The 24,534-nt window shown below is 38.6% G+C and overlaps 2 protein-coding genes across 2 annotated transcripts; both read left to right on the forward strand.

Annotated features, from left to right (window-relative positions):
• The first annotated feature begins 2,459 nt into the window (after positions 1 to 2,459).
• LOC128315491 (protocadherin beta-4) lies at positions 2,460 to 11,851 on the forward strand. Its single transcript, XM_053222151.1, has one exon. It carries the CDS (start codon positions 6,624 to 6,626, stop codon positions 9,009 to 9,011), a length of 2,388 nt encoding a protein of 795 aa, XP_053078126.1. The 5' UTR covers positions 2,460 to 6,623; the 3' UTR covers positions 9,012 to 11,851.
• LOC128315486 (protocadherin beta-5-like) lies at positions 11,850 to 23,156 on the forward strand. Its single transcript, XM_053222148.1, has 2 exons — positions 11,850 to 19,601; positions 19,677 to 23,156. The coding sequence occupies exons 1-2, from the start codon at positions 17,349 to 17,351 to the stop codon at positions 19,734 to 19,736; spliced, it is 2,313 nt and encodes a 770-aa protein (XP_053078123.1). The 5' UTR covers positions 11,850 to 17,348; the 3' UTR covers positions 19,737 to 23,156.
• The last annotated feature ends 1,378 nt before the right edge of the window (positions 23,157 to 24,534 follow it).

Raw genomic sequence — 24,534 nt, forward strand, 5'->3', positions numbered from 1 at the left:
GTTCTGAATCTGTGTTTGTTATGTATACATTCTTTTATCTGTTGAGTGCATTTTTCACATTGTTAGTCTTCCTCATATGCTTGGTGATACTTTACTGATCACTCCTCTCCTACTGGAGGTTTCACTCACACCAGTACTGGTTTTGGTAGCCTTATCGAAGGGAGGAAAAAGGAGTCTCAAGGTGATTCCAGTCCCAGGTTCTACAAACCCAAGCCTTAATTAAGAAGCTTAGCTCAACTTTGTCAGACATAGAAGTTTGAGACCAACACCTAATGATGTGTTTGATTTGGTCCCGCTCTCCCTACTACAGAGTAGGTGGTCCTACTGTGCATTTGCTCCATGAAGCAAAATCGCAGGGAGTGTCACCCTCTGCCTCTTGTTTATCTTGGTGTCTGTTACAGCTGTAGACTTGGGAGCTAATGGAGACATTTTTTACTTTTCAATCTTCAGAGTAAACAAACTGATTTTGAGGAAAATTGAGTTGTAGCTGAAGTAATTGATACATAGGGTTTACCTACAGGAAAAAAATCATAGTCTTTATTAATATATATGACACTGCTGCACATGGTAGTCCTGGATGACACACATACTTGCTGGATGGCCAGAAAAACTTGCTGCAAAACTATCTTATATTATGCATTGAGCTGGTGCCACATAAAACAAGGTGGTAGCCTGGATGTAACTTGAGTTAAAACTCAGGACTATTTTATCAATGATTCAAAGCTTCACAGTACTTGATGTTTACATGTCGAAGTATGGAGCACTGAAGCATAACTACTAGGCTCCTAAGTGACAGGCACAGCCAGGCACAAGCTGTTGCTGTTATTAAGGACTATAAGCCACCTCCATTTGACATGGTCTAGGACCTATCCCAGCCTGACCTGTCATTCCCTGAACCTCCACATAAGTCTACTCAGCTGACAGGTTCTCTATCCTCTTGATCACTGAGTTGACTCAGCCATCTTCCACTCTCAGTTTTCTGCTCCTGTTGTGGAGGACTAACAGGGAACCTTCAGTGGACTACTTCTCATAAGGCCATTTTTTGAGTATGTGGGGGATATCAACGTCATTGGGACTTAGTTGCAGAACTATTAATGTGAGAGGTTTCTGACCAGAATATCAGAGACAAATGGGTTCAGATTTCTAAAGTCATTTGGCTCCAGATAATATGGGCTGTCTATGCGGAAGAGCTTTGATGAGAAACTCAACTTGTAGAACAATTTGGGTTTATCAAAAATTAAAATTGTGTTCTCTATTGTCATTTTCAGATTTGTTTTGCCTAAATTTATCTCTGGGGAAGTGAATTTTTTCATCGTGAATGTTTTCCTATTCAAGAAGGTTTAATAAGTAATCAAAAAACTTTCCAGGGGCTCCTGGGTGGCTCAGTTGGTTAAACATCCATCTCTGGATTTTGGCTCAGGTCATGATCTCATGGTTTCTGAGTTTGAGCCCGGTGTCAGGCTCTGAACTGACAGCATGGAGCCTACTTGGGACTCTCTCTCTCCCTGTCTCTCTGTCCCTCCCCTGCACTCTCGCTGTCTCTCTCAAAATAAATAAATAAACTTAAAAAAATAATAATACTATTTTTTTTTAAATTTACACAAAGAAAGTCCCAGGACTAGAATTCTATTGAATGTTTAAAAAATTAACACCAGTCCTTCACAAACCTGATTTTAAAAAGAGGAGCAGGGACCACTTCCCAATTCATTCTGTGAGGCCCATATTATTCTGATGTTAAATGCAGGCAAAGATAACACAAGAAAAGAAAACTCTATGCCATTATCCCTTACGAATATAGATGCAAAAATTCTCACCCAAATATTAGCAACCTGACTCCAGCAACATATGAAAGGGATTAAACACCACAGCCAAGTGGAATTTATCCCAGAAATGAAAAGCTGGTTTAACATATGAAAATCAATCAATAAAATATACCATATTAACTAAAAGGGAAAAGCCATACAATCATCTCAATTTACACAGAAAAAGCACTTTACAAAGTCTAACACCTTTTCATGATAAAAACACTTAACAAATTAGTAAGAATAGGAAATGTCCTCAACCTGATAATGGGCAATTATAAAAACCCACAGCCAACTTCATATTTAATGGTGAAAGATGAGAAATGAACAAGAATGCCCCTTCTCCCTGCTTCTATTTAATACTGTACTGGAAATCTAGCCAGGGCAGTTAGATGAGAAAAAGAAAATCATTCGGATTGAAAAGAAGTAAAAGCATATTTGTGGATGACATGATCTTGCCTAAAGAAAATCCTCAGGAATCCACAAAAGTTACTAAAATTAATAAATGAGTTCAGAAAGGTTGGAGGATACAAGATCAACGTACAAAAATCAATTGTATTTCTATACACTAGCATTGGACAATCCAAAAAGGAAATGAAGAAGACAATTCCATTTATGATAGCATCAAAAAGAATAAAATGCTTAGGAACAAATTTAACAAAATAAGTGCAAGACTTGTACACAACAAAGCATCATTGAAAGAAATTAAAGCTGACTTAAATAAATGGAAAGTGTTCATGGACTGGAAGACTCGACATTGTTGAAATGATGATACCTCCCAAATTGCCAAATTGGTCTACAGGTTCAATGCAATCCCTATCAATATCCCAGCCAGATTTGTTTTGTTTTTTTTTTTGAAATTGGCAAATTGACCTTAAAATTCATATGGAAATATAGGGGACCCAGAATAGCCAAAAAGTCTTTGAAAAAGAACAACAGATTTGGAAGACTCATACTTCCTGAGTTTAAAGATGTATTGTGAGGCACACATTAGATGTTTGAAATTTTTGATACATTAAACATATAATCTCTTTATTTAGTATGTCCTACAAGGAATTATTAGAAATTGTCTTAGATTACATCATAAATTTCTCAAGCCAAATTCTCATTATTCACATATCTCCTTTCTAAATTTGCATTTCAATACATGTGATAAAAATATCTTATAGATTTAGTTTGGAATTTTAGCTGATATTAATAATAATTTTAGTTTGCTTTCACCAGTGAGCTGTATTGTTTGTTTTATAGTTATTTCACTCAAATGGCAAGCCTGAGGTATCTAATTTATCTATCTAGTAGAAACAAATCTCAAAAATTTATAAGACTTTCTTACAAAATCCACAAACCATCAATATTAACCAATTATTAATGTTAGTTTAATATTTTGAAATAATATTATTAAAGTGCAATTTAAGGAACTAAAAATACTAATTAAAATCTAATACCTATTTCACCAATTAATTTCTTTCTCTCAACAATTAATGTTCAAGTTCCTTCTACTTTCCCCCTTAAAAACAGCCCTCAAGCCATCATGAAGTTTGAAAAAATTCTTACTTTTTTTTAAAACAAGTGAGAGTATTCAAAACTTCAGAGTATGGATTTTGCATTTTGAATTTTCCAAAGGTATTATTCAAATACCTTTAAAATGATTTTTACCTTTTCTTCAATGAAATTTAAAGTTCTTGCCTATATTTTACCAGGGAGATATTAAAACTATTCTCTCTCTCTTTGTATACTCAAAATGGAAAAAATACTTTAAATGTCATATTTCAGGTCCTGCAAAAGTTGTGTAAATTGTTGTATGAATCCTTCAGAATGGATAATGCAACTTTCCTGACTGGAATAGAATGGTTTTTTGGGTGATCATTATTTATATCATTAACTCCTCCTCCATGCAGGGAAAATATAATAGGCTGTTTTTAAATTTAGCAGTTTATTTGGGGGGAATAATCTATGATGTAATATGTTAGACTGTCCTTTTGGGCCATCTTTCTTGATTTTAACTTCACATACTAATAACGTTTCAAAAGAGCATACATAGATATCTTTTTCTCCAATAATTAAGGCTATAGGGAATTCATTAAATATGTCATTCTTAATTTTTATTTTTTACCTAATTAATGGTCACAACAAAGCACTATTAGTTTCCCCTCCAATTCCTAAGTTTTGTAAGCACCTCTTTTTGCTGGTTTCTAACTCTAAAGGAAGACAGACCATCTTGAAGATGGTCATCTTAGGTTAACTACAAACTTGAACATAAATATATCTCACCTATGATGTCTATGTACCCAAGACTTAAATTTGGATCTACATTATCTAAAAAGTTGCCCACTTCTCCAATTCCACTTATGTAGATAAGAGAATAGATTCTGGAGCCACACACAAACAACAGTTTGAATCCCAGCTCTGCCATTTCATATGATGTGTGATTATTGGTAGGTTATTTAAACCTAAATTTCTTCATCTATAAAATGCAGATGATAAGAGTGTCCACCTCATAAGTTTGTTGGGAGATAAAATGAATTAATATATGTAATTGCTTAGAGTATTACATAGAATGGCATATAGAGACACATTTGTGTTCATATTATCTAGATTTCATTTGCTTTGGATTGACAAAAGGAACTGAAAAGAGTTGGTTTGCAATACTGTTTGAATGTCAACAAATAGGAATAAGCAAATTAAATATAGTTTGAGATTTGTTCTGAACACTTTAATTTGAATCTAACTAGAACTTCATTATTATATTGTATACAATTTGCTCTTTGTTTTGCCCAGGATATTTGTTTTCCATTTATATCTAAAATAATATTCTTGCTTTTTATTCTTTTCAGTATTTATTTCACTTAATGTTCATATATATATTGTATCTCCTCTGATTTGCCTTAAATGTAAAAGAATTCTAAAGTGTATTAATGTTATTATTGCCAATGCTGTATCTCTTATAGGAATTCATTAATAGAACTAGACTCAAAGTAAATTTAATTGAATAGTACTTAGCATGTACTATACTCTCATCTCTGAGAATTCTATATTTATTTTCAGATGTGTTCATGGCTGCATATATGATCTGGCAATAATCTTACGTATATAGAAACATGATCATTAGAGTGGATTAATTTATTTATTCAACTGATATTTTTTAATGATCACCATAATCCAGGCTTCTTTCAAAAATATTTTTTAGGTTTATTTATTTTTGAGAGAGAGAGAGAGAGAGAGAGAGAACACACGAACAAGGGAGAAGTGGAGACAGAGAGAGAGAATCCCAAGCAGGCTCTGCACTCACAGTGCAGAGCCCAATGCGGGGCTTGAGCTCCCAAATCGAATCACCACCTGAGCCAAAATCAAGTGTCAGACACTTAACCAAGGTGCCCCCAAAAATATTTTTATAATACTTTCTGTCACTAACAGAATCTAAGATTATCATGCTTTTAAAATAACTCATTCTACATGAATTATAATTTATTAAGTTAATTAAGTAATTAAATAAAATGACAGGGTATTTAAGGAGGGGAAATCCCATATGTGCCAAGATAAATGGCACTCCACTTAATATACTAATTGTAACCAACAAACTGGTTAACTGTATCTCAGTTAACTTACTGTATCAGGGCAATTACAATAGCTGCACACTGTGCTGGAACCCATTTTATAAATACGTTTCTTCTCTTTATGATATATGAATAGACAAGGCCTGAGGCACCCTTTGTTCACAGATTAAAATGTTTTAAATCAAGATTTCCTATCCACCCCCTACCCCGCAGTGAGTTGGTTGAAGAATATAGTATCTGGGATACAAAGGATGAATATGCTAAGAAGCAGACATAAAATATAGATACTATCTAACAAAGTAAGCTTAAACTTAAACCCTTTATCTTAACAAAATATTATGATTTTTATTCACTTGATTTTGTCTTTATATTATCCTGCTAATAGTCAAGTAGAGTAATCAAATCCTATACCCTTCAGTTTCCTTATCGGTAAAACCCCTTTCATTTACTCTCCAAGTCTATTACTTGGAGAGAAGAGAATCAAATTCTAATACTTTTTTATTCCTTCTGAATTTAATGTGGGTTCACACTGTAAAAGGATTCATAACAAATCAAGATGCCTCTTCATTCAACTATATTACTATTTGTACCAGTGTAGCGACATAGAAACTTTCCTTTGAAAAATAGTCTCCCTGAGACCTTGTGATACAGAACACCTTAACAAGCTTTTGCATCATCATTAATTCCTCACATACTTGGAAATAAACAAATGTAACTATTATGAATTATAATGTTATGAGAATTTATCTCCCCTGGTTAGATTATGCAAAGGGAAAATGGAATTCTTTGAAGTTACACTGATTAGAATGTGGGGAGATCAGTGTATCCTCCTGCTTTGTGCTCACAATTACTCTAGCTCATGCAATATAATGAAGTAACCTTATATATTGTGCAATTGGATGGAATAACAAGGTTTGTAAAAGTTATATACACCTTAAAAAATAGTTTACATTTGGACCCTTAAAAAAATATGCTTTGACTTGAAAATATTAATTTCCCAATCAAGACGCAGGGTGGCGCTGCAGGCTAAGACTGTGAATAAAGAGCTGTAAAAAGCTCCGTATTCCTTTGTTGCAAAAAGGAATCAAATACACGGAAGAAGCTTTGCCAGCCATACTGGGTTACCGGCGAGTTTGGGCTGCGATAAACGAATTTAAGATTAAAGGCAACTTTATGAGGATTCTACCAAACAAGAAACCAGAATTTAGTATCTCCAGTTTTTTTGTGGTTGCTAGGAAGGTTTGGATGTAAGCGCCCGGACTCCAACATGAAGACGCCAGAGAGAATTCAACCAAACAGGCAAGTGGTGGCCTTTATTTTGATGGTGTTCTTGTCCCAGGCTTGCCCTGAGCCTATTCGTTATTCTGTGATAGAAGAAACAGAGAGTGGCTCCTTTATAGCCCATCTGGCCAAAGATCTGGGCCTGGGAATTAGGGAACTGACCGCTAGGTCAGCCCGGGTGGTGTCTGACGATGACAAGCAGCGCTTGCAACTGGATCGTCAGACTGGAGATTTGCTTTTGAGGGAGAAAATAGACCGGGAAGAACTATGTGGCTCTGTTGAACCGTGTGTACTGCATTTCCAAGTGTTGCTGGAAACGCCGGTGCAATTTTTTGAAGGAGAATTATCAATCCAGGACATAAATGACCACTCCCCAGTATTCCCGACTGGGGAAATGCTCTTGAAAATACCGGAGAACAGCCAGCCAGGGACTCTGTTTCCGTTGAAATTAGCTCAGGATTTGGATGTGGGTAGCAATGGCCTTCAAAAGTACACTATCAGCCCCAATTCTTATTTTCATGTTCTAACTCGAAATCATAGTGAGGCCAAGAAATACCCAGATTTGGTGCAGGACAAAGCGCTGGATCGAGAGGAGCAGCCTGCGTTCAGCTTAACCCTCATAGCACAGGATGGTGGATCTCCACCTAAGTCTGGCACCATCACAGTGCGAATCCTGATCACAGACGTCAATGACAATGCTCCAGAGTTTGTGCACACCCCATATGAAGTACAGGTCTTGGAAAACAGCTCCCTAGATTCCCCAGTACTTAGTGTCTCAGCTAAAGATATAGATTCTGGAAACTTCGGGAGTGTTTCCTATGGCTTTTTCCAAGCATCAGATGAAATTAAACAAACTTTCTCAATTAATGAAGTCACAGGAGAAATCCGACTGACAAAGAAATTGGATTTTGAACACATTAAATCTTACCACGTAGAAATTGAGGCCATAGATGGCGGAGGCCTTTCTGGAAAAGGCACTGTAGTCATACACGTGGTGGATGTGAACGACAATGCCCCTGAGCTTACAATATCTTCACTCACCAACTCCATCCCAGAAAATGCTCCTGAGACTGTAGTGTCTATCTTCAGAATTCGAGATAGAGACTCTGGAGACAATGGCAAGATGATTTGCTCTATTCCAGATAATCTGCCGTTCCTTCTGAAACCGACTTTCAAGAATTTCTACACGCTGGTAACAGAGAGTCCCCTCGACAGAGAGAGCAGAGCCGAATACAACATCACTATCACCGTCACTGACTTAGGGACCCCCAGGCTGAAAACGCAGCACAGCATAACCGTGACGGTCTCCGACGTCAACGACAACGCCCCCGCCTTCAGCCAAACCACCTACACCCTGCGCGTCCACGAAAACAACAGCCCCGCCCTGCACATCGGCAGCGTGAGCGCCACGGACAGGGACTCGGGCGCCAACGCCCAGGTCACCTACTCGCTGCTGCCGCCCGCGGACCCGCAGCTGCCCCTGGCCTCCCTGGTGTCCATCAACGCGGACAACGGGCAGCTGTTCGCGCTCAGGTCCCTGGATTACGAGGCGCTGCAGGCGTTCGAGTTCGGCGTGCGCGCGGCCGACCGCGGCTCGCCCGCGCTCAGCAGCCAGGCGCGGGTGCGCGTGCTGGTGCTGGACGACAACGACAACGCGCCCTTCGTGCTGTACCCGCCGCAGAACGGCTCTGCGCCCTGCACCGAGCTGGTGCCCAGGGCGGCCGAGGCGGGCTACCTGGTGACCAAGGTGGTGGCGGTGGACGGCGACTCGGGCCAGAACGCCTGGCTGTCGTACCAGCTGCTCAAGGCCACGGAGCCCGGGCTGTTCGGCGTGTGGGCGCACAACGGCGAGGTGCGCACGGCCCGGCTGCTGAGCGAGCGCGACGCCGTCAAGCACAGGCTGGTGGTGCTGGTCAGGGACAATGGCGAGCCGCCGCGCTCGGCCAGCGTCACGCTGCACGTGCTGCTGGTGGACGGCTTCTCGCAGCCCTACCTGCCGCTCCCGGAGGTGGCGGCGGCCGAGGCGCGGGCCGACCCGCTCACCGTCTACTTGGTCGTCGCCTTGGCGTCCGTGTCGTCGCTCTTCCTGTTCTCGGTGCTGGTGTTCGTGGCGGTGCGGCTGTGCAGGCGGAGCCGGGCGGCGTCTGCGGGTCGCTGCTCGGGGCCTGAGGGCCACTTTCCGGGCCACCTGGTGGACGTCAGCGGCGCGGGGACGCTGTCCCAGAGCTACCAGTATGAGGTGTGTCTGACGGGAGACCCTAGGACCGGTGAGTTCAAATTCCTGAAGCCGATATTTCCCAACCTCTTGGTTGAAGACACTGAGAGAGAAATAAAAGAAAACCCCAACTGCAGGAATAGCTTTGTATTCAGTTAAGGATTGTATTTGGTCAAGTCAGCCTCTCCTTAATTTTGGTCAACCTAACTCCCATTGCAACACCTTTCTTTTAAAAAAAATTTGTTGTCTAAATATGTACACCTCTATTCCAACCTATGCGTGTCCCTGATTGTGCCAAATTTTTCTTTTATTAATATTCATTGGACTTGGCATTTTTAGTTAACTGATTAAGTATGTATATTCTCCATATTTGACCTTCTCTTGGTGATTAATCTTTCCATAACTATAAATTACTCAAGTAGCATAAGAAGAAATTTTATTTAAATCGACTTCTTAATGTCTTAAAGCTTTTATGTAATTATGCATTTCTCTATATTTGTGGTGTTTGTCTTTACCGTTAACTTTATCTGTAGAGTGTTTGAAATACCTAGGCTTTGTTCATTGCTCTCCAGGCTCCTCCCTGAATAACCATAAGCATATAACTTATTTGCTTCTCTCAGATTGTACATAAACATGCACTTCCATTAAAATATTAATACACTAAAATTGTGACTTTCTGTTGTGCACACCATGTATGCTAGAATTTAAAAAATGTATTTGATCGATACTTACATGGTACACTGAATGTATTCCATAAATACTAATAATAAATTTTAAAAATTATTCTCATAAATAATTGAAGAGAAAATCTTCTATAATTTGGTATCAGGTTCACTAAACAAAACTAAGTCACTACTTGGTAAAATCCTTTATAACTATTTCAGAACCTTAAATACACCTTAGATCCTTTCAAAGGATGCAAAACAGGAAAGGCATCATTACTTCCTTGTCCTTCCTTTTCCTCTGTAAATAAAAGTTCAAGAATAATGTATATTTCTTTTGGTTTTCCTGCAGCTTCTCCTCACCTTTCAAAAGAAAGAATTTCTTCTGAGTTTCTCTTATCCTATTCAGGTTTGAGTATTGGCTGGTACAAGATTTTCACTTTAAATTACTTTGCAGACATGAACATCTGTTATCAACCAAATAATTATTTACCTTTGATGTCCAAGTTATCTTCTCTTCAATGTAGCTTTGAGGTATTTTATTTCAATTTATCAGTTTTATGTTAAACTTTCATTGTAAGAAATAAGCATTATTTTGCCATTTTGGACAATAAGAACAGAAATAGAAATTAAATAAGAATGAACTTATCTTAAGTGTCATTGTTTTATGTTGTGTTCAGTAAGCCTAGTAAGCTGATCATGTGGTTTCCAACTAAATTTATATGGATATAAGTATAAGACCTCTTAGTTGAACTTTTGGTACAATGTGAGCAATTAAAGAGTCTGTTTCATAGTCTAAATATTTTTAAATCTCATGGGTCATTCTACTGGAATTTAATTACTTGTACTTATTAACCTTGAATTACTTTTTTCTCTAAGGGTAAAGTGACATAAAAAGGGGAATTACTGGTTAAGTTATTCTTGAAACATAACTTTTAGCCTTCATCCAGTCTAAAAATTGAAATGAGAAAGCAATAAAAATGAGAACAAAATTAAGCACAAGTATATATGGACATAAATTTGGTAGTCAACTTTAACAACTACTGATTAGCTATTATATGAATAGCTTTATGTATGGTGACAAGAAATCTGACTGAAGCTTTCACCAGTGTATTTCACCATTATGAAAATCCAAGTTGACTTTCCCTCTCTCTCTCTTTTTGTTTATGTCACGAAATTCCCAATTGTATAATTGCCCAAATGAGACTGGCTAAATAAACACCCAGAACCCACCTTTATGAATTTGTAGGTAAATTTGTGAATTACTTTGTATATTATTTTATGGATTTCTGTATGTATTCATAAAGCACAGATCATTCTTTACCATAAAGCATAGGTCATTCCTTACACCAGACTTTGAAAATCAGTCATTACAATTTAGTAGTAAATATGATCCAAATAACTTGCACAAATGCCTACAGTAGAAAAATTGGCCAGTTCTATTGTTGCAAAACAAAAATAAAGAATGGAGGCCAAATATCTTGATAATATTGTTCATTTCAATTCTATGTTTCTCACATGTTTCTGTTATAAGTGCATACTTTTCCCAGTGTTATTGATAAATAATTGAGAAATAATTTCATTATTAATAATATTAATAATTTTCATTGATAAATAATTTACAGCACTGTAAATTTAAGGTGTACAGCATGATGCTTTGAATTACACATATTGTGAAATGATTACCACAATAGGTTCAGCTAACTTCTGTCTTATACATACATCTTTTACAGTTACTTTACTGTTTTTAGGCACAGCATATAGTCAGTTTAACATATGCTGTTTTGGGGGCAGAAATTTTACTGAAGGCATTGTATAGGACTTTACAACCACTTTAAGGACCCCTCTTCCTTTACTACCAAAGTTACAAAATACAGATTTTAAAAAGCCTGAGGTTAAAAGTTATACACTTATTTGGTGGAATTCTGCTTACAGGTAGACTGGATGTATTATCTAACAGCAGAAACAACCACAAAAACTCGTTAAAATTCAGAAATTATCTGTTTGAAGCAACAGACAGCAGGTGTTATAATAAGAACAGAAAGGGCTAAGATTTCTGAAAAGGAGAATCCTTTAGTTGTGAACTGACTTCTACAGTCGATTTGCCCTGAGGAAATTTGTCTTAGAACAGACAAAAGGCTTTTGCTAGGGGTAGAGCACATTCATTAGCCTTCCGCAGACTGGAAGATTCAAGCTCAAGGCCAGTTTTCCCCTCAGGATAGTTGTCAAACTCAGGGACATTCCATTTAGTCTTTTAGAAGACTAAAAACCTAAGTAAAAAAAAAAATCTCTGAATAGCAGAGTGCACTTTTGATAGTCTTGATGCATCAAGATTAGGGTTTAGAAACTGCCATGGGAAGGGACTGTGGACAGTACACTAAGTTCTGAACTGGTAATGCTGGAGGGTTAGGTGTTATTAGGACTGCAAAGCAGCTTGACTAATTACAGTGCCTGTTTGGATTAAGGAAATTGGATTTCACATGATTCAAGTTAATGGGAAAAGGTGAACTCTTTTTGGAAAAAGATAATATCATCTGGATCCTGGACAGCTTTTTACATAAATATTGAGAATTCAATAAAAAAACTACTAGGAAGACATACAAAAAACTGGTTGACATGAAAAAAACCTAGAGAAAAAACAGACAATACAAACAGATACTAGAATTTACTGACAATGATGTTAAAATAAGTATGACTAATAGATTGTAAAGAATAGAGAAAATAGGGGCACCTGGGTGTCTCAGTCGGTTAAGTGTCTGACTTCAGCTCAGGTCATGATCTCACACTCTGTGAGTTCGAGCCCCGCGTCAGGCTCTGTGCTGGCAGCTCAGAGCCTGGAGCCTGCTTCAGCTTCTGAGTCTCCCTCTCTCTCTTCCCCTCCTCTGCTTATGCTGTGTCTCTCTCTGTCTCAAAAATAAATAAAAACATTTTTAAAAATTTTTAAAAAAAGAATAGAGAAAACAAAAGAGAATTCCACCAGAGAATTGATATTTAAAATAGAAATTCATTACAGAACAGAAAAATATAATATCTGAAATTAAAAGCTATTAAGGTAGTTTATGACTTAGTAGATATAAAGGAATACAGGATTAATTAATGAAAGACAAGCCAATATAAAATATCCAAAAAGCAGCATAGGAAAAAATATTGAAAAATACAGAAACATATATGGCCTTTTGTTGCAACGTGGATGGAACTGGAGTGTTAGGCTAAGTGAAATAAGTCATACAGAGAAAGATACCATATGTTTTCACTCTTATGTGGATACTGAGAAACTTAACAGAAGACCATAGGGGAGTGGAAGGGGGGAAAAATACAGAGAGGGAAGGAGGCAAACCATAAGAGACTCTAAAAAACTGAGAATAAACTGAGGGTTGTTGGGGGCTGGGAGGTAGGGGAAAGTGGATGGTGGACGATGAGGAGGGCACCTGTTGGGATGAGCACTGGGTTTTGTATGGAAACCAATTTGACAATAAATTTCATATAAAAAAGAAAGAAAGATACAGAAAAGAACATAATTGACAAGTGAGACATAATGAAAAACTCTAATATACATAGGACTGTAATCCTAAAAGAAGAAGAGATACTAGGAATGAAGAATAAGCAATGTTTGAAGAGATAATGATGAGGAATTTGTACAAATCCTTCATCACTCAAAATGCTCAGGGAAACCCAGTCAATAGAAATAAAATACAGGGGCACCTGAGTGGCTCGGTTGGTTAAGCCTCTGACTTTGGCTCAGGTCATGATCTTATGGTTCGGTTCATGAGTTCCAGCTCCATGTTGGGCTCTGTGCTGACAGGTCAGAGCCTGGAGCCTGCTTCAGATTCTGTGTCTCCTCTCTCTGCCCCTCCCATGCTCCCATGTCTGTCTGTCTGTCTCTCTCTCAAAAATAAACATTAAAAAATGTAAAAAAAGAGAGAGAAAATACAAAATACAACTAGGAAATATCATAGGAAAACTGCTGAAGACTAGCGTCAAGGAGAAAATCTTAAAAGCAACCACATAAAAATGACACATTACTCTTAAAGGAGCAACAATAAAATGGAGAGCTGGCTTTTCAACATAAATCATGAAACCAAAAGACAAAGAAATTAGGTCTTTAAGGTCGTGGGAAAAAGAAACCAGATTAGCACTCTTCTATCATCAGAAAATATCCTTCAAAAATAAAGTTTTCAAACAGATAAAAACCAAGAGAATCATAATCACATTTGCACCAAAACAAATGTTATTAGTAGAATTCACTGGGTAGAGGGAGAACAGTCCTAAAGGAATCAGACTTGCAGGAAGAAACGAAGAGCAACAGGAAGAATAAATATAAATTAATATTGATTATACGAGGCAAAAACAGTTTCTTAAAAGATTTAAAATATATACAAGATTTAAATTCATGACAACAATAATGTAAAGGGGAAGATGATATAGATACAGTCGATGAGTTCTAAGCTTCTAAGAATGATCATGGAAGTAGTAAAATTAAAAAGTTTGTATCAGACTCTTGTAGATCAAAGATACATGCTTTAATCTGTAGGATAATTACTACAAAATTAACTAAAAAACTAACTGAAGGAAAATGAAAAATAACAAATATCTGAATAGTCTAAAAATAACAAAACTTTAGGGACAAATAGAGAAAAATAGATGGTAAATATAAATAGAGAATTATCAAATATTACATCAGTCGTGGTTAGATTAAATAATCAATTAAACAACCAAAAGTTGTCAGACTATGGGGCGCCTGGGTGACAGTTAGTTGGTTAAGCATCTGACTCCTGATTTCCACTCCAGTCATGATCTCAATGTTTATGAGTTTGAGCGACATGTCAGGCTGTGTGCTGACAGTGCAGAGCCTGCTTGGGATTCTGTCTCTCCCTTTCCCTGACCCTCCCCCACTTGTGCTCTCTCTTTCTCTCTCTCTAAATAAACTTTAAAAAATGACATGATTGTACATATAAAAAGTCGTAAAGAATCTCTTGATGATTAGGCTTAATAAATAAACTAGTTAGCAATTCCACTGGTTATAAGGTAGCATAAAATATAAATTGTATTTCTGATAGCAACAAAAATCCTAAAATTAAAAATTTTAAGTATAATTTACAATAGTTTAAAAAATATCAATTATCTAGAAACTAACAGAATATGTGTAAGACTTATATACTGAAAAACTATAAAATATTGAGGAAGGTTAAAGATCTAAATAAATAGAGGATACATAATTTTCAATAGTTGGAAGACTCAATGTTGGGAATATGTCAATTATCCCCAGTCTATAGATGGAATAAAATTCTAAACAAAATTTCAGCAGATTTCTTTGTAAAAATTGACAGGCCAAATCTAGAGATTATATAGAAATGCAAAGGGACAAGAAGAACCAAAACAATCTTGAAGAAAAAGAATGAAAGTGGAGGATTTATTTATTAAGTAATTTCTATACCTGACATGGGGCCTGAACTCACAACCCTGAGATCAAGAGTCACAAGCTTTTCTGACAGACCCAGCCAGATGCCCCAATAATAATGACTATTATGAAGCTATAGTAATTAAGAAAATATGGTATTGCAGGATAAATTAAGGGAAAAATGGAAAAAAGAGTCTTGAATACACCTATGGTCACCTGATTTATAACAAAAATGACACTTCAAAAACAAAAGGGAATGAAACTTCTCAAAGGATAGTGCAAAATCTGGATATTTTTATGAAAAATGATGTAACCCTAACTTCATATGAAAAAAATTCTGGAATACTATAGCTCTAAATGTGAAAGGTAAAGCAATTGATTTTTCAAAAACGCCATACAAGAATATTTCCATGACCTTGAGATGTGCAAAGGTTTCAAGAGAACACAAAAAAGTGTTTTTTTAATGTTTATTTATTTTGAGAGAGAGAGTGAGTGCAGGAGCGGCAGCGGGGGGGTGCAGAGAGAGAAGAGAGAATTCCAAGCAGACTCCATGCCCAGCATGGAGCCAGACTAGGGGCTCATTCCAACAGACCATGAGATCATGACCTGAACCAAAAACAAGAGTGGGATACTTAACTGATTGAGCCACCCCAAGAACACAAAAAGTCTTAAAACCATAAATTAAAAAATATTGATAAATTAGACTAAAAATAAGAAGTTTTGTTCATCAAAGATAGCACAAGAGAACTAAAATGCAAGCCATAGAGTAGGAGAAGATATTTGCCATACTTACTTCTGAAAAAGTGCTTATACTCAGAATATAATAAGGAACTTCTGAAGATTGATAAGAAAAAAAGGCAAATGCCCTAAATAGATAGACCAAAGACAAGCACTTCACAAGAATGTGTCCTAATAGCCATTAAACTTGTGAAAAAAGTGCTCAGTTTAATTAATCAAGGAATTGCTAAAGTTACAATATGATATCACTACACACTCATCAGAGTGGTTAAAATTAAAAGACAATATCAAGTGTTGACAAGGACATGGAACAACTGGAACTGTCATTCTTTGCTGGTTTTCGTGGAACCACATTTGTAAACTTTTGCAATATCTGTTAAAGCTAAATATATATTCATGTCTTATAACACAGAAGTCTAACTCGTAGGAATATATTCAACATAAATGCTCCCATAGACACTAAAAGACATGTTCAAGAATGTTCATAGCAGCACTATCCAAAATACCCTCAAACTGGAGCACCCAATCAATTGGAGAATAAACAAATAGTAGTACAGTCATACAATAAAATAATATAAAGCACTGAGAATAAAATTAATTAGGATAGTGTGTAACAGATGAATTTTACAAACATAATGTTGAGTAAAAGAAGCCAAACATAAAAGAGAAATACTCCATAAGTCCATTTGTATAAAAGTTAAAAAAAAAAAAAAGAGGGGTGCCTGGGTGGCTCAGTAGGTTAAGCGTATGACTTTGGCTCAGGTCATGATCTCGCGGTCCTCGAGTTCAAGCCCTGTGTCGGGCTCTGTGCTGACTGCTCAGAGTCTGGAGTCTGTTTCAGATTCTGTGTCTCCCTCTCTCTCTGACCCTCCCCCGTTCATGCTCTGTCTCTCTCTGTCTCAAAAATAAACGTTAAAAAAAAGAAACGAATCTATGATAATAGAAGTCAGAAGCATGCTTACATTTAGCAGGGAGGGTAATGAGCACACAAAAACAGAAGGGGGCTTCAAGGGTTTTGGTAACAGTTTTAATTTAGGTTCTACTTATACAAGTGTGCTCACTTCATGGAAATGTATTGAGTTGTACACTTAGAATGTGTACCCTTTTCTGATATATATTTCAAAATAGTGACTTTTTAAAAATTGTAAACTTTTGTAAACATCAGTTATCACTTCTTTCTTAAATATAATCAAACCCACAAGAGAAAGTTTCTTCTCAAAATGTATTTTATGAGGAACACTAATATATCATTTCAGTTTGTTCTGAAAAGTGTTCTTTTACTGAAAGCCAACCCAACAGATATTTCTTTAGAACTTCCACTACTTAAGAACTGGAGAAATGATCGGGCGCACTTCTGTGACTTAAAAGGACATTGGTATGACAACAGTTATAATTTGGAATGAAATGGCAAATACTATATGCAATAGTAAATAAGGACGCCTGGTGGCGCTGCAGGCTAGGAGTATGAATGAAAACTCTGTGACTGCCGGACGCCATTAAGCTGGGACTCAGAATAATGAATGCTTCCTGAAAGACGGAAGTATTTTAGGTAAGATCTAGGGGCAGATGTTTTCAGAGAGGACATCATTCTAGGACGAGTCAGTCAGAAAGATCTAATGCAAGGTTATTTAACCAAATCATCTGGGTCGACCGTATACAGAGGTGAAGAAACTGCACCACATGAATTTGGTGTGAACAATGGAGACAGCGCTAGCAAAAACGCCACAGAAAAGGCAAGTTCTCTTTCTTGCTATATTGATGCTTTTGTGGGAGGCTGGCTCTGACCCAATTAGGTATTCCATTCCAGAAGAAACAGAAAGTGGCTCCTTTGTGGCCAACCTGGCAAAGGACCTGGGGCTCAGGGTGGGGGAACTAGCTACTCGAGGCGCGCGAATCCATTACAAAGGAAACAAACAGCTCTTGGAACTGGATGTAGAAACCGGGAATTTGCTGCTATATGAAAAACTAGACCGGGAGGTGCTGTGCGGAGTGACAGATCCCTGTATACTGTACTTCCAGTTATTACTGGAAAACCCGGTGCAGTTTTTTCAGGCTGATCTGCAGCTCACAGATATAAATGACCATTCCCCAGAGTTCCTAGACAAGGAAATGCTCCTCAAAATCCCAGAAAGCGTTCAGCCTGGGACTGTATTTCCTTTGAAAATAGCTCAGGACTTTGACATAGGTAGTAACACTGTTCAGAACTACACAATCAGCCCCAACTCCCATTTTCATGTTGTCACTCATAATCGCGGAGATGGCAGAAAATACCCAGAGCTCATGCTGGACAAATCGCTGGACCGGGAGGAGCAGTCTGAACTCAGTTTAACCCTTACGGCGCTGGATGGTGGGGATCCACCTAGGTCCGGGACCACTGCAGTCCGTATTGAAGTCGTGGACATCAATGATAATGCCCCTGCGTTTTTACAGTCGCTCTATGAGGTACAGGTCCCGGAGAACAGCCCCCCAAACTCCTTAGTTGTCGTTGTCTCTGCCCAAGATTTAGATGCAGGAACATATGGGAATGTACGCTACACTCTATTCCAAGGCAATCAAGTTATTCAACCATTTGTAGTAGACGAAATAACAGGAGAAATTCATCTGAAAAAGGCATTGGATTTCGAGGCAACTCGATACTATAACGTGGAAATTGCAGGCACAGACGGTGGGGGCCTTTCAGGAAAATGCACTGTAGCTATAGAAGTTGTGGATGTGAATGACAACGCCCCCGAACTGACCATGTCAACGCTCACAAGCACAACCCCAGAAAACTCCCCAGAGACTGTAGTTGCTGTTTTCAGTGTTTCTGATCCAGACTCCGGGGACAACGGTAGGATGGTTTGCTCCATCCAGAACGATCTTCCCTTTCTCTTGAAACCCACATTCAAGAACTTTTACACCCTAGTTACAGAAAAGCCACTGGACAGAGAAAGCCAAGCTGAGTACAACATCACCATCACCGTCACCGACTTGGGAACCCCCAGGCTGAAAACGCAGCACAACATAACCGTGACGGTCTCCGACGTCAACGACAACGCCCCCGCCTTCAGCCAAACCACCTACACCCTGCGCGTCCACGAAAACAACAGCCCCGCCCTGCACATCGGCAGCGTGAGCGCCACGGACAGGGACTTGGGCGCCAACGCCCAGGTCACCTACTCGCTGCTGCCGCCCGCGGACCCGCAGCTGCCCCTGGCCTCCCTGGTGTCCATCAACGCGGACAACGGGCAGCTGTTCGCGCTCAGGTCCCTGGATTACGAGGCGCTGCAGGCGTTCGAGTTCGGCGTGCGCGCGGCCGACCGCGGCTCGCCCGCGCTCAGCAGCCAGGCGCGGGTGCGCGTGCTGGTGCTGGACGACAACGACAACGCGCCCTTCGTGCTGTACCCGCCGCAGAACGGCTCTGCGCCCTGCACCGAGCTGGTGCCCAGGGCGGCCGAGGCGGGCTACCTGGTGACCAAGGTGGTGGCGGTGGACGGCGACTCGGGCCAGAACGCCTGGCTGTCGTACCAGCTGCTCAAGGCCACGGAGCCCGGGCTGTTCGGCGTGTGGGCGCACAACGGCGAGGTGCGCACGGCCCGGCTGCTGAGCGAGCGCGACGCCGTCAAGCACAGGCTGGTGGTGCTGGTCAGGGACAATGGCGAGCCGCCGCGCTCGGCCAGCGTCACGCTGCACGTGCTGCTGGTGGACGGCTTCTCGCAGCCTTACCTGCCGCTCCCGGAGGTGGCGGCGGCCGAGGCGCGGGCCGACCCGCTCACCGTCTACTTGGTCGTCGCCTTGGCGTCCGTGTCGTCGCTCTTCCTGTTCTCGGTGCTGGTGTTCGTGGCGGTGCGGCTGTGCAGGAGGAGCCGGGCGGCGTCTGCGGGTCGCTGCTCGGGGCCCGAGGGCCACTTTCCGGGCCACCTGGTGGACGTCAGCGGCGCGGGGACGCTGTCCCAGAGCTACCAGTATGAGGTGTGTCTTCGGGGAGGCTCGGGGACTAGTGAGTTCAAGTTCTTGAAGCCGATTATCCCGAACTTCCCTCCCCAGGGCATTGGAAAGGAAATGGAGGAAAACGCCACCTTCCGGAATAGCTTTGGATTCAATTAGGGATCTGATCACAATGCCATGAGTTTTGTCATTTATCTCTAATTTCCCCAAATACCGAGTTTGAGAGCGTCATGGAGAAAAATCCCACCTTCAGGTATGATTTCCCTGAATTTATCCTTTTCAACTTTATCTTGCCCAATTTTGGGAAAACTGAATTCTCTGTCACTGCATCTATGTATACACAGTGCCATCCCAAATCTATGCATGCTGTTGACTTTCCTAAAATGTTTGCTTTTGATGGTATTTGTCAGGATAAGCTGTCTTAATGAAATCAAATACTGTTTTTCTCTGTATTCTGTCCATTCTGTTTCATCACACTGTTTTTGATGCTAAAAGCAAAAATAAAAAGGTTTTACATAATTTTGTTTTCAAAGGAATACATGCAAATGATAATGAATGTAATATGTGAGAAAACTTGACAAAAAGCAACAACAATGTTCTAACTACTCTTCTTTCCTAGCTTTCATCCATACTGGCAAACATTTTTTAAACAATTTTTATTGAATTATACATACAGAAAAGGGAACGAATCATAATTTCAATGTGTTTTCAGAAAGTTAACATACTTGATACCAGCATCTTGGTGGTTAGTAATGAAACGTTACTAACATTTCAGGTGCCACACAAATTACCCCTTAAAGTCACTACCAGCCCAAGTATAACAATATCCTGACTTCCAGTACTATGATTTACTTTTGCCTGTTTTGAATTTATATAATTGGAATAGTAGAGTATGAACTGCTTTGTGTCTGGCTGATTTCACTCAACATTATGTTTATGATATTTGTCCATGACAATGCTTTTAATTTTAGTTTTTCATTCTCATTGCTGTATAGTATTCCACTGTATGAATATTTTACAATTTATGACCCATCCCACTATAGACGGATATTTGGGTTGGTGCACAGTTTGCCTGTTTGAATAGTACTACTTTGAACATTCTCATACACGTCCTTTGGCAAACATGTATATGCATTTCTGTTGGTATACACCTAGGGGTGAAATTGCTGCTCATTTAGTAAGTACATGTTCCCTTTTTGTAGATTCTTCCAAATAGTTTCCAAAGTGGTTGTACCAGTTTACACTGCTCTCAGTACTATCTGGATGTACCAGTTCCTCCATATTTTTGCCAACACTTTCATTTTATCCCATTGGAAAGTACCTTTAAACCTTTTATCTCTAGTCCTTTTTATATTCTTTTTTTATTACTAAAGAATATGTTTGTAACCTTTTCATAAAGTCTAAACAATTTCCTTAATTTCCTGCTACTGTTGTCTAGTACCTAGCACACTTAAAACTTCTCTCATTCATCCTTTACATAGAGCTCTGTCACTATTTTCCAGTACTTTCCTGAACAAGCTGAAACCCTCCATTTATTGTTCATAACAACAGTTCCTTTCATTTACTTGTCTGACAGAAAAAATACAATTCTTATTTTTTTCTCTTACTTCTTTCTCCCTTACACTTTACAACCTCTGTCAAATTAACTTACACTTTTATATAGTCCAGATTGATGACATTTTTACTCTGTAACCATAGCTAAGAATAGAATTCCCCCTTTTGTCTGTATATCTGTTGTAGAATCTGAAATCACTATTAAAAATTCACTTTTAATGACCATTATATTATGAATGCCCTGTAACCAAAGATCACAAGGACACACTGGATCAGAACAAAGCTGAGTTTATTGACTTGTTGTAACAAGGGAGACTGCACATTCTGGGAAAGCTTTGGTCACCTTAGTAATAGCTCCTTAAAAAAGTATAAGGCTTGTGTTTGGTAGTTTTGCATAGGGCTCAAGGAAGTAGCCCTGGACTGGATGCTTCCAGTGAATGGGAGTAATTCTATTATAGGGTATCTTATTGAATTGTATTCAGGAAATGAGAAGAACAAAGGAAGATTAAAATGTAATTGTTTTTTTAAAAACCAGCATTCAATCAATCAGCCAGGACAGAGTACTCTGGGCGTTGTTTTGGTTTATACAATGTTCTTGTTTTTGACTGTGCTCAAGCATGATCATGATGTCATCTTATTGCAGTTTTGTTCCATCTGATCACAATCCCTCTTTAATGATGTTGTTCTGTGAAGTTGTTTATATTCAACAGGAGATCATGGCCTATTTGTGAGTGCCACGCCAATTCCTATGTATAAGAGACTGATTTTCTCAAAATATTCATTGCACTATAAAATTCCTAGAAGAAAGCATAGGAGAAAAGCTTCATGACATTGAATTTGGTGGTGATTTCTTGGCTTTCACACCAAAACACATGGAACAAAGCGAAAATAGACCAGTGAGACTACATCAAACTTAAAAAATTTTGTGCACCAAAGAACACCATCAACAGTGAAAAGGCAACCTATGGAATGGGAGAAAATATTTGCAAATACTATATCTGATATGGGTTTAATGTCCATAATATTTAAGAACTCCTACAACCCAACAAAAACAAAAAAATCAAATAACCTGATTAAAAAATGAGCAAAGGACTTAGATATTTCTCCAGAGATGATATGCAGATGACCAACAAACACATGAAAAAATGTTCAACATCACTAATCATCAGAGAAATGGAAATCCAAACCACAATGTAGTGTCACCCTACACACATTAGGATGACTGCTATCAAAAAAAAAAAAAAAACAAAAACAGAAAATAGCAAGTGTTCAAAAGGATGTGGAGAAACTATTCCCTCCGTGCACTGTTGGTGAGATTGTAAAATGGTGCAACTGCTATAAAAACAGTATGAAGTCTTCTCAAAAAAGTGTAAAAGAGAACTTCTATATGATCTGGCAATCCCATATCTGGGTATATACCTAAAGGAATTGAAAGCAGGGTCTCAAAGATACTTGTGCACCCATGTTCATAGCAGCAGTATTCACAACTGGCCAGAGGTGGAACCAACCCAAATACCCATGTATGGAATCTTAAAAAAGGAAGGGAAGCCTATCACATGCTACAACGTGGATGAACTTTGAGGGCATTATTCTAAGTGAAAGAAGATAGTCACAAAAAGGCAAATACAGTATGATTCCACTTATATGATGTATCCAAGTTTGTTAAATTCATACAAACAGAAAGTAGAATGGTGCCTACCAGGGACTGGGCGAGGAGGAAAAGGAGAGTTTTTGTTTGATGGGTATAGAGTTTCAGATTTGCAAAATGGAAACGTTCTGGAGATCTGCTTCCCAACAATGTGAATGTACTTAACACTATGGAACTGTATACCTAAAAATGGTTATGATGGTAAATTTTGTGTTACATTTTTTAACCGCAGTAAAATACATTGCTCATTGCAGAGCCATATTACTTAAGGACTATATTTTCTGCTCCTTTGATCTACTGTTGTGTTTCCTGTGCCATTGAAAATACAGTGTTCCTAGAATCAAGATAAAATAAATTCACCATTTTATTTTATTTTACTTCAGGTTACTTTTTCTTTTTTAGAGAGAGAGCACACAAGTGGGGGACAGAGGCACAGGAGGGGGGAATCCCAAGCAGGCTCCATGCTTAGCACAGAGCCTGATGTGGGACTTGATCCCACAACCCTCGGATCATGACCTGAACAGAAATCAAGAGTCAGATTTATCCAACTGAGCCACCCAGGTGCTACAGATTCACCATTTTAGACTCCATCAGTTGGGCTTTACCATATCTTCAAATATTTCTAAATAATTCAGGTTCCCATAACTCTTACCTGAAGCTCTCTTTCTGCTTCTGTCTGGACTAAATGATCTCTAAATGTGTACAAAACTATCATCTTGTTTTTATACCTCTCCTAGTTAAGCCCATTGTTTGATAGATTACTTATCTCCTATTTTTAAAGCCCTCTCTGTGCTACAGTATATCCTCAAGTGGATTCCTAAGAGAGGGCACATGAAAAATAAACTCTGTCTCTGCATGTCTGAAAATGCATTTAGTTTTCTTTTACACTTCATTGATGTGCTATATAGTATATATGTCATGTAATGTCCTAAAAATTCTAAAAATTCCTGCCTTTTCATATCTGGGATCATTTCATCTCTACTATTATTTCCTTAATAACTGTATTCCTAACTTTATTTTTTTCTGAGCCTTGTGTTTTGTCAGTTATTGAACATTCTCAATAATATCTCTAGTTTCTTATATTTCTCCTTTATTTTACATCTTTGGTTTTTCCTCTCCATCCTCTTTTAAAGTGAGTCCCTCACTTTATTTTGAGCATTTCTGTTTCTTCCCCTAGGAGAAGTGTTGATATTTGTTGCTACAGGATGCAGGGATATCCTGGCAACTTCACAGCAGAAGAGTGACATGCTGAAAACAGGGGAAAACCCTCATGACGTCAAATCTGGTAATCCACACCAAATTTCTGAAAACTAAAGAGAAGGAAAAAATCTTGATGGCAGTGACAGTAGATTTCTCACCAAAAACCATGGGAGTCAGAAACAAGTGACACATATTTTTCAAGTGCTGAAAGAAAAGAAATGTTAAAAGAATCATACATCCAGTGAAAATATCTTTCAGGAAGAGAATTTGTTGCCAGTAGACCTACCCTAAAAGACTGGCTGACGGAAGTTCTCCAAACAGAAAGGAATCAATTAAAAAAAGAATCTTGGAACATCAGGAAAGAAGAACACAGTAAATAAAAATATGGTTAAATGCCATAGACATTCCTTCTCCTCTTGAGTTTTCTAAATTATGTTTGATGGTTGAATCCCAAATTATATATGATTATGTCTGATTAGTTCTAAGTATATATTGAGGAAATACTTAAGACAGCTTTCAATGGGGGAGGTTAAAGGGAGGTAAGTTTTCTACCCT

This window comes from Acinonyx jubatus, chromosome A1, assembly GCF_027475565.1.
Source record: "Acinonyx jubatus isolate Ajub_Pintada_27869175 chromosome A1, VMU_Ajub_asm_v1.0, whole genome shotgun sequence".
Lineage (NCBI taxonomy): Eukaryota > Metazoa > Chordata > Mammalia > Carnivora > Felidae > Acinonyx > Acinonyx jubatus.

What these genes read in the sequence shown, in the direction of transcription:
- LOC128315491 (XM_053222151.1), top strand. Translation starts at nt 6,624, where the DNA reads ATGAAGACGCCAGAGAGAATTCAACCAAACAGGCAAGTGGTGGCCTTT.
- LOC128315486 (XM_053222148.1), top strand. Translation starts at nt 17,349, where the DNA reads ATGGAGACAGCGCTAGCAAAAACGCCACAGAAAAGGCAAGTTCTCTTT. An exon ending in CCCAGAGCTACCAGTATGAG is followed by an intron (nt 19,602 to 19,676) that starts GTGTGTCTTCGG and finishes TTCCCTCCCCAG; the next exon opens with GGCATTGGAAAGGAAATGGA.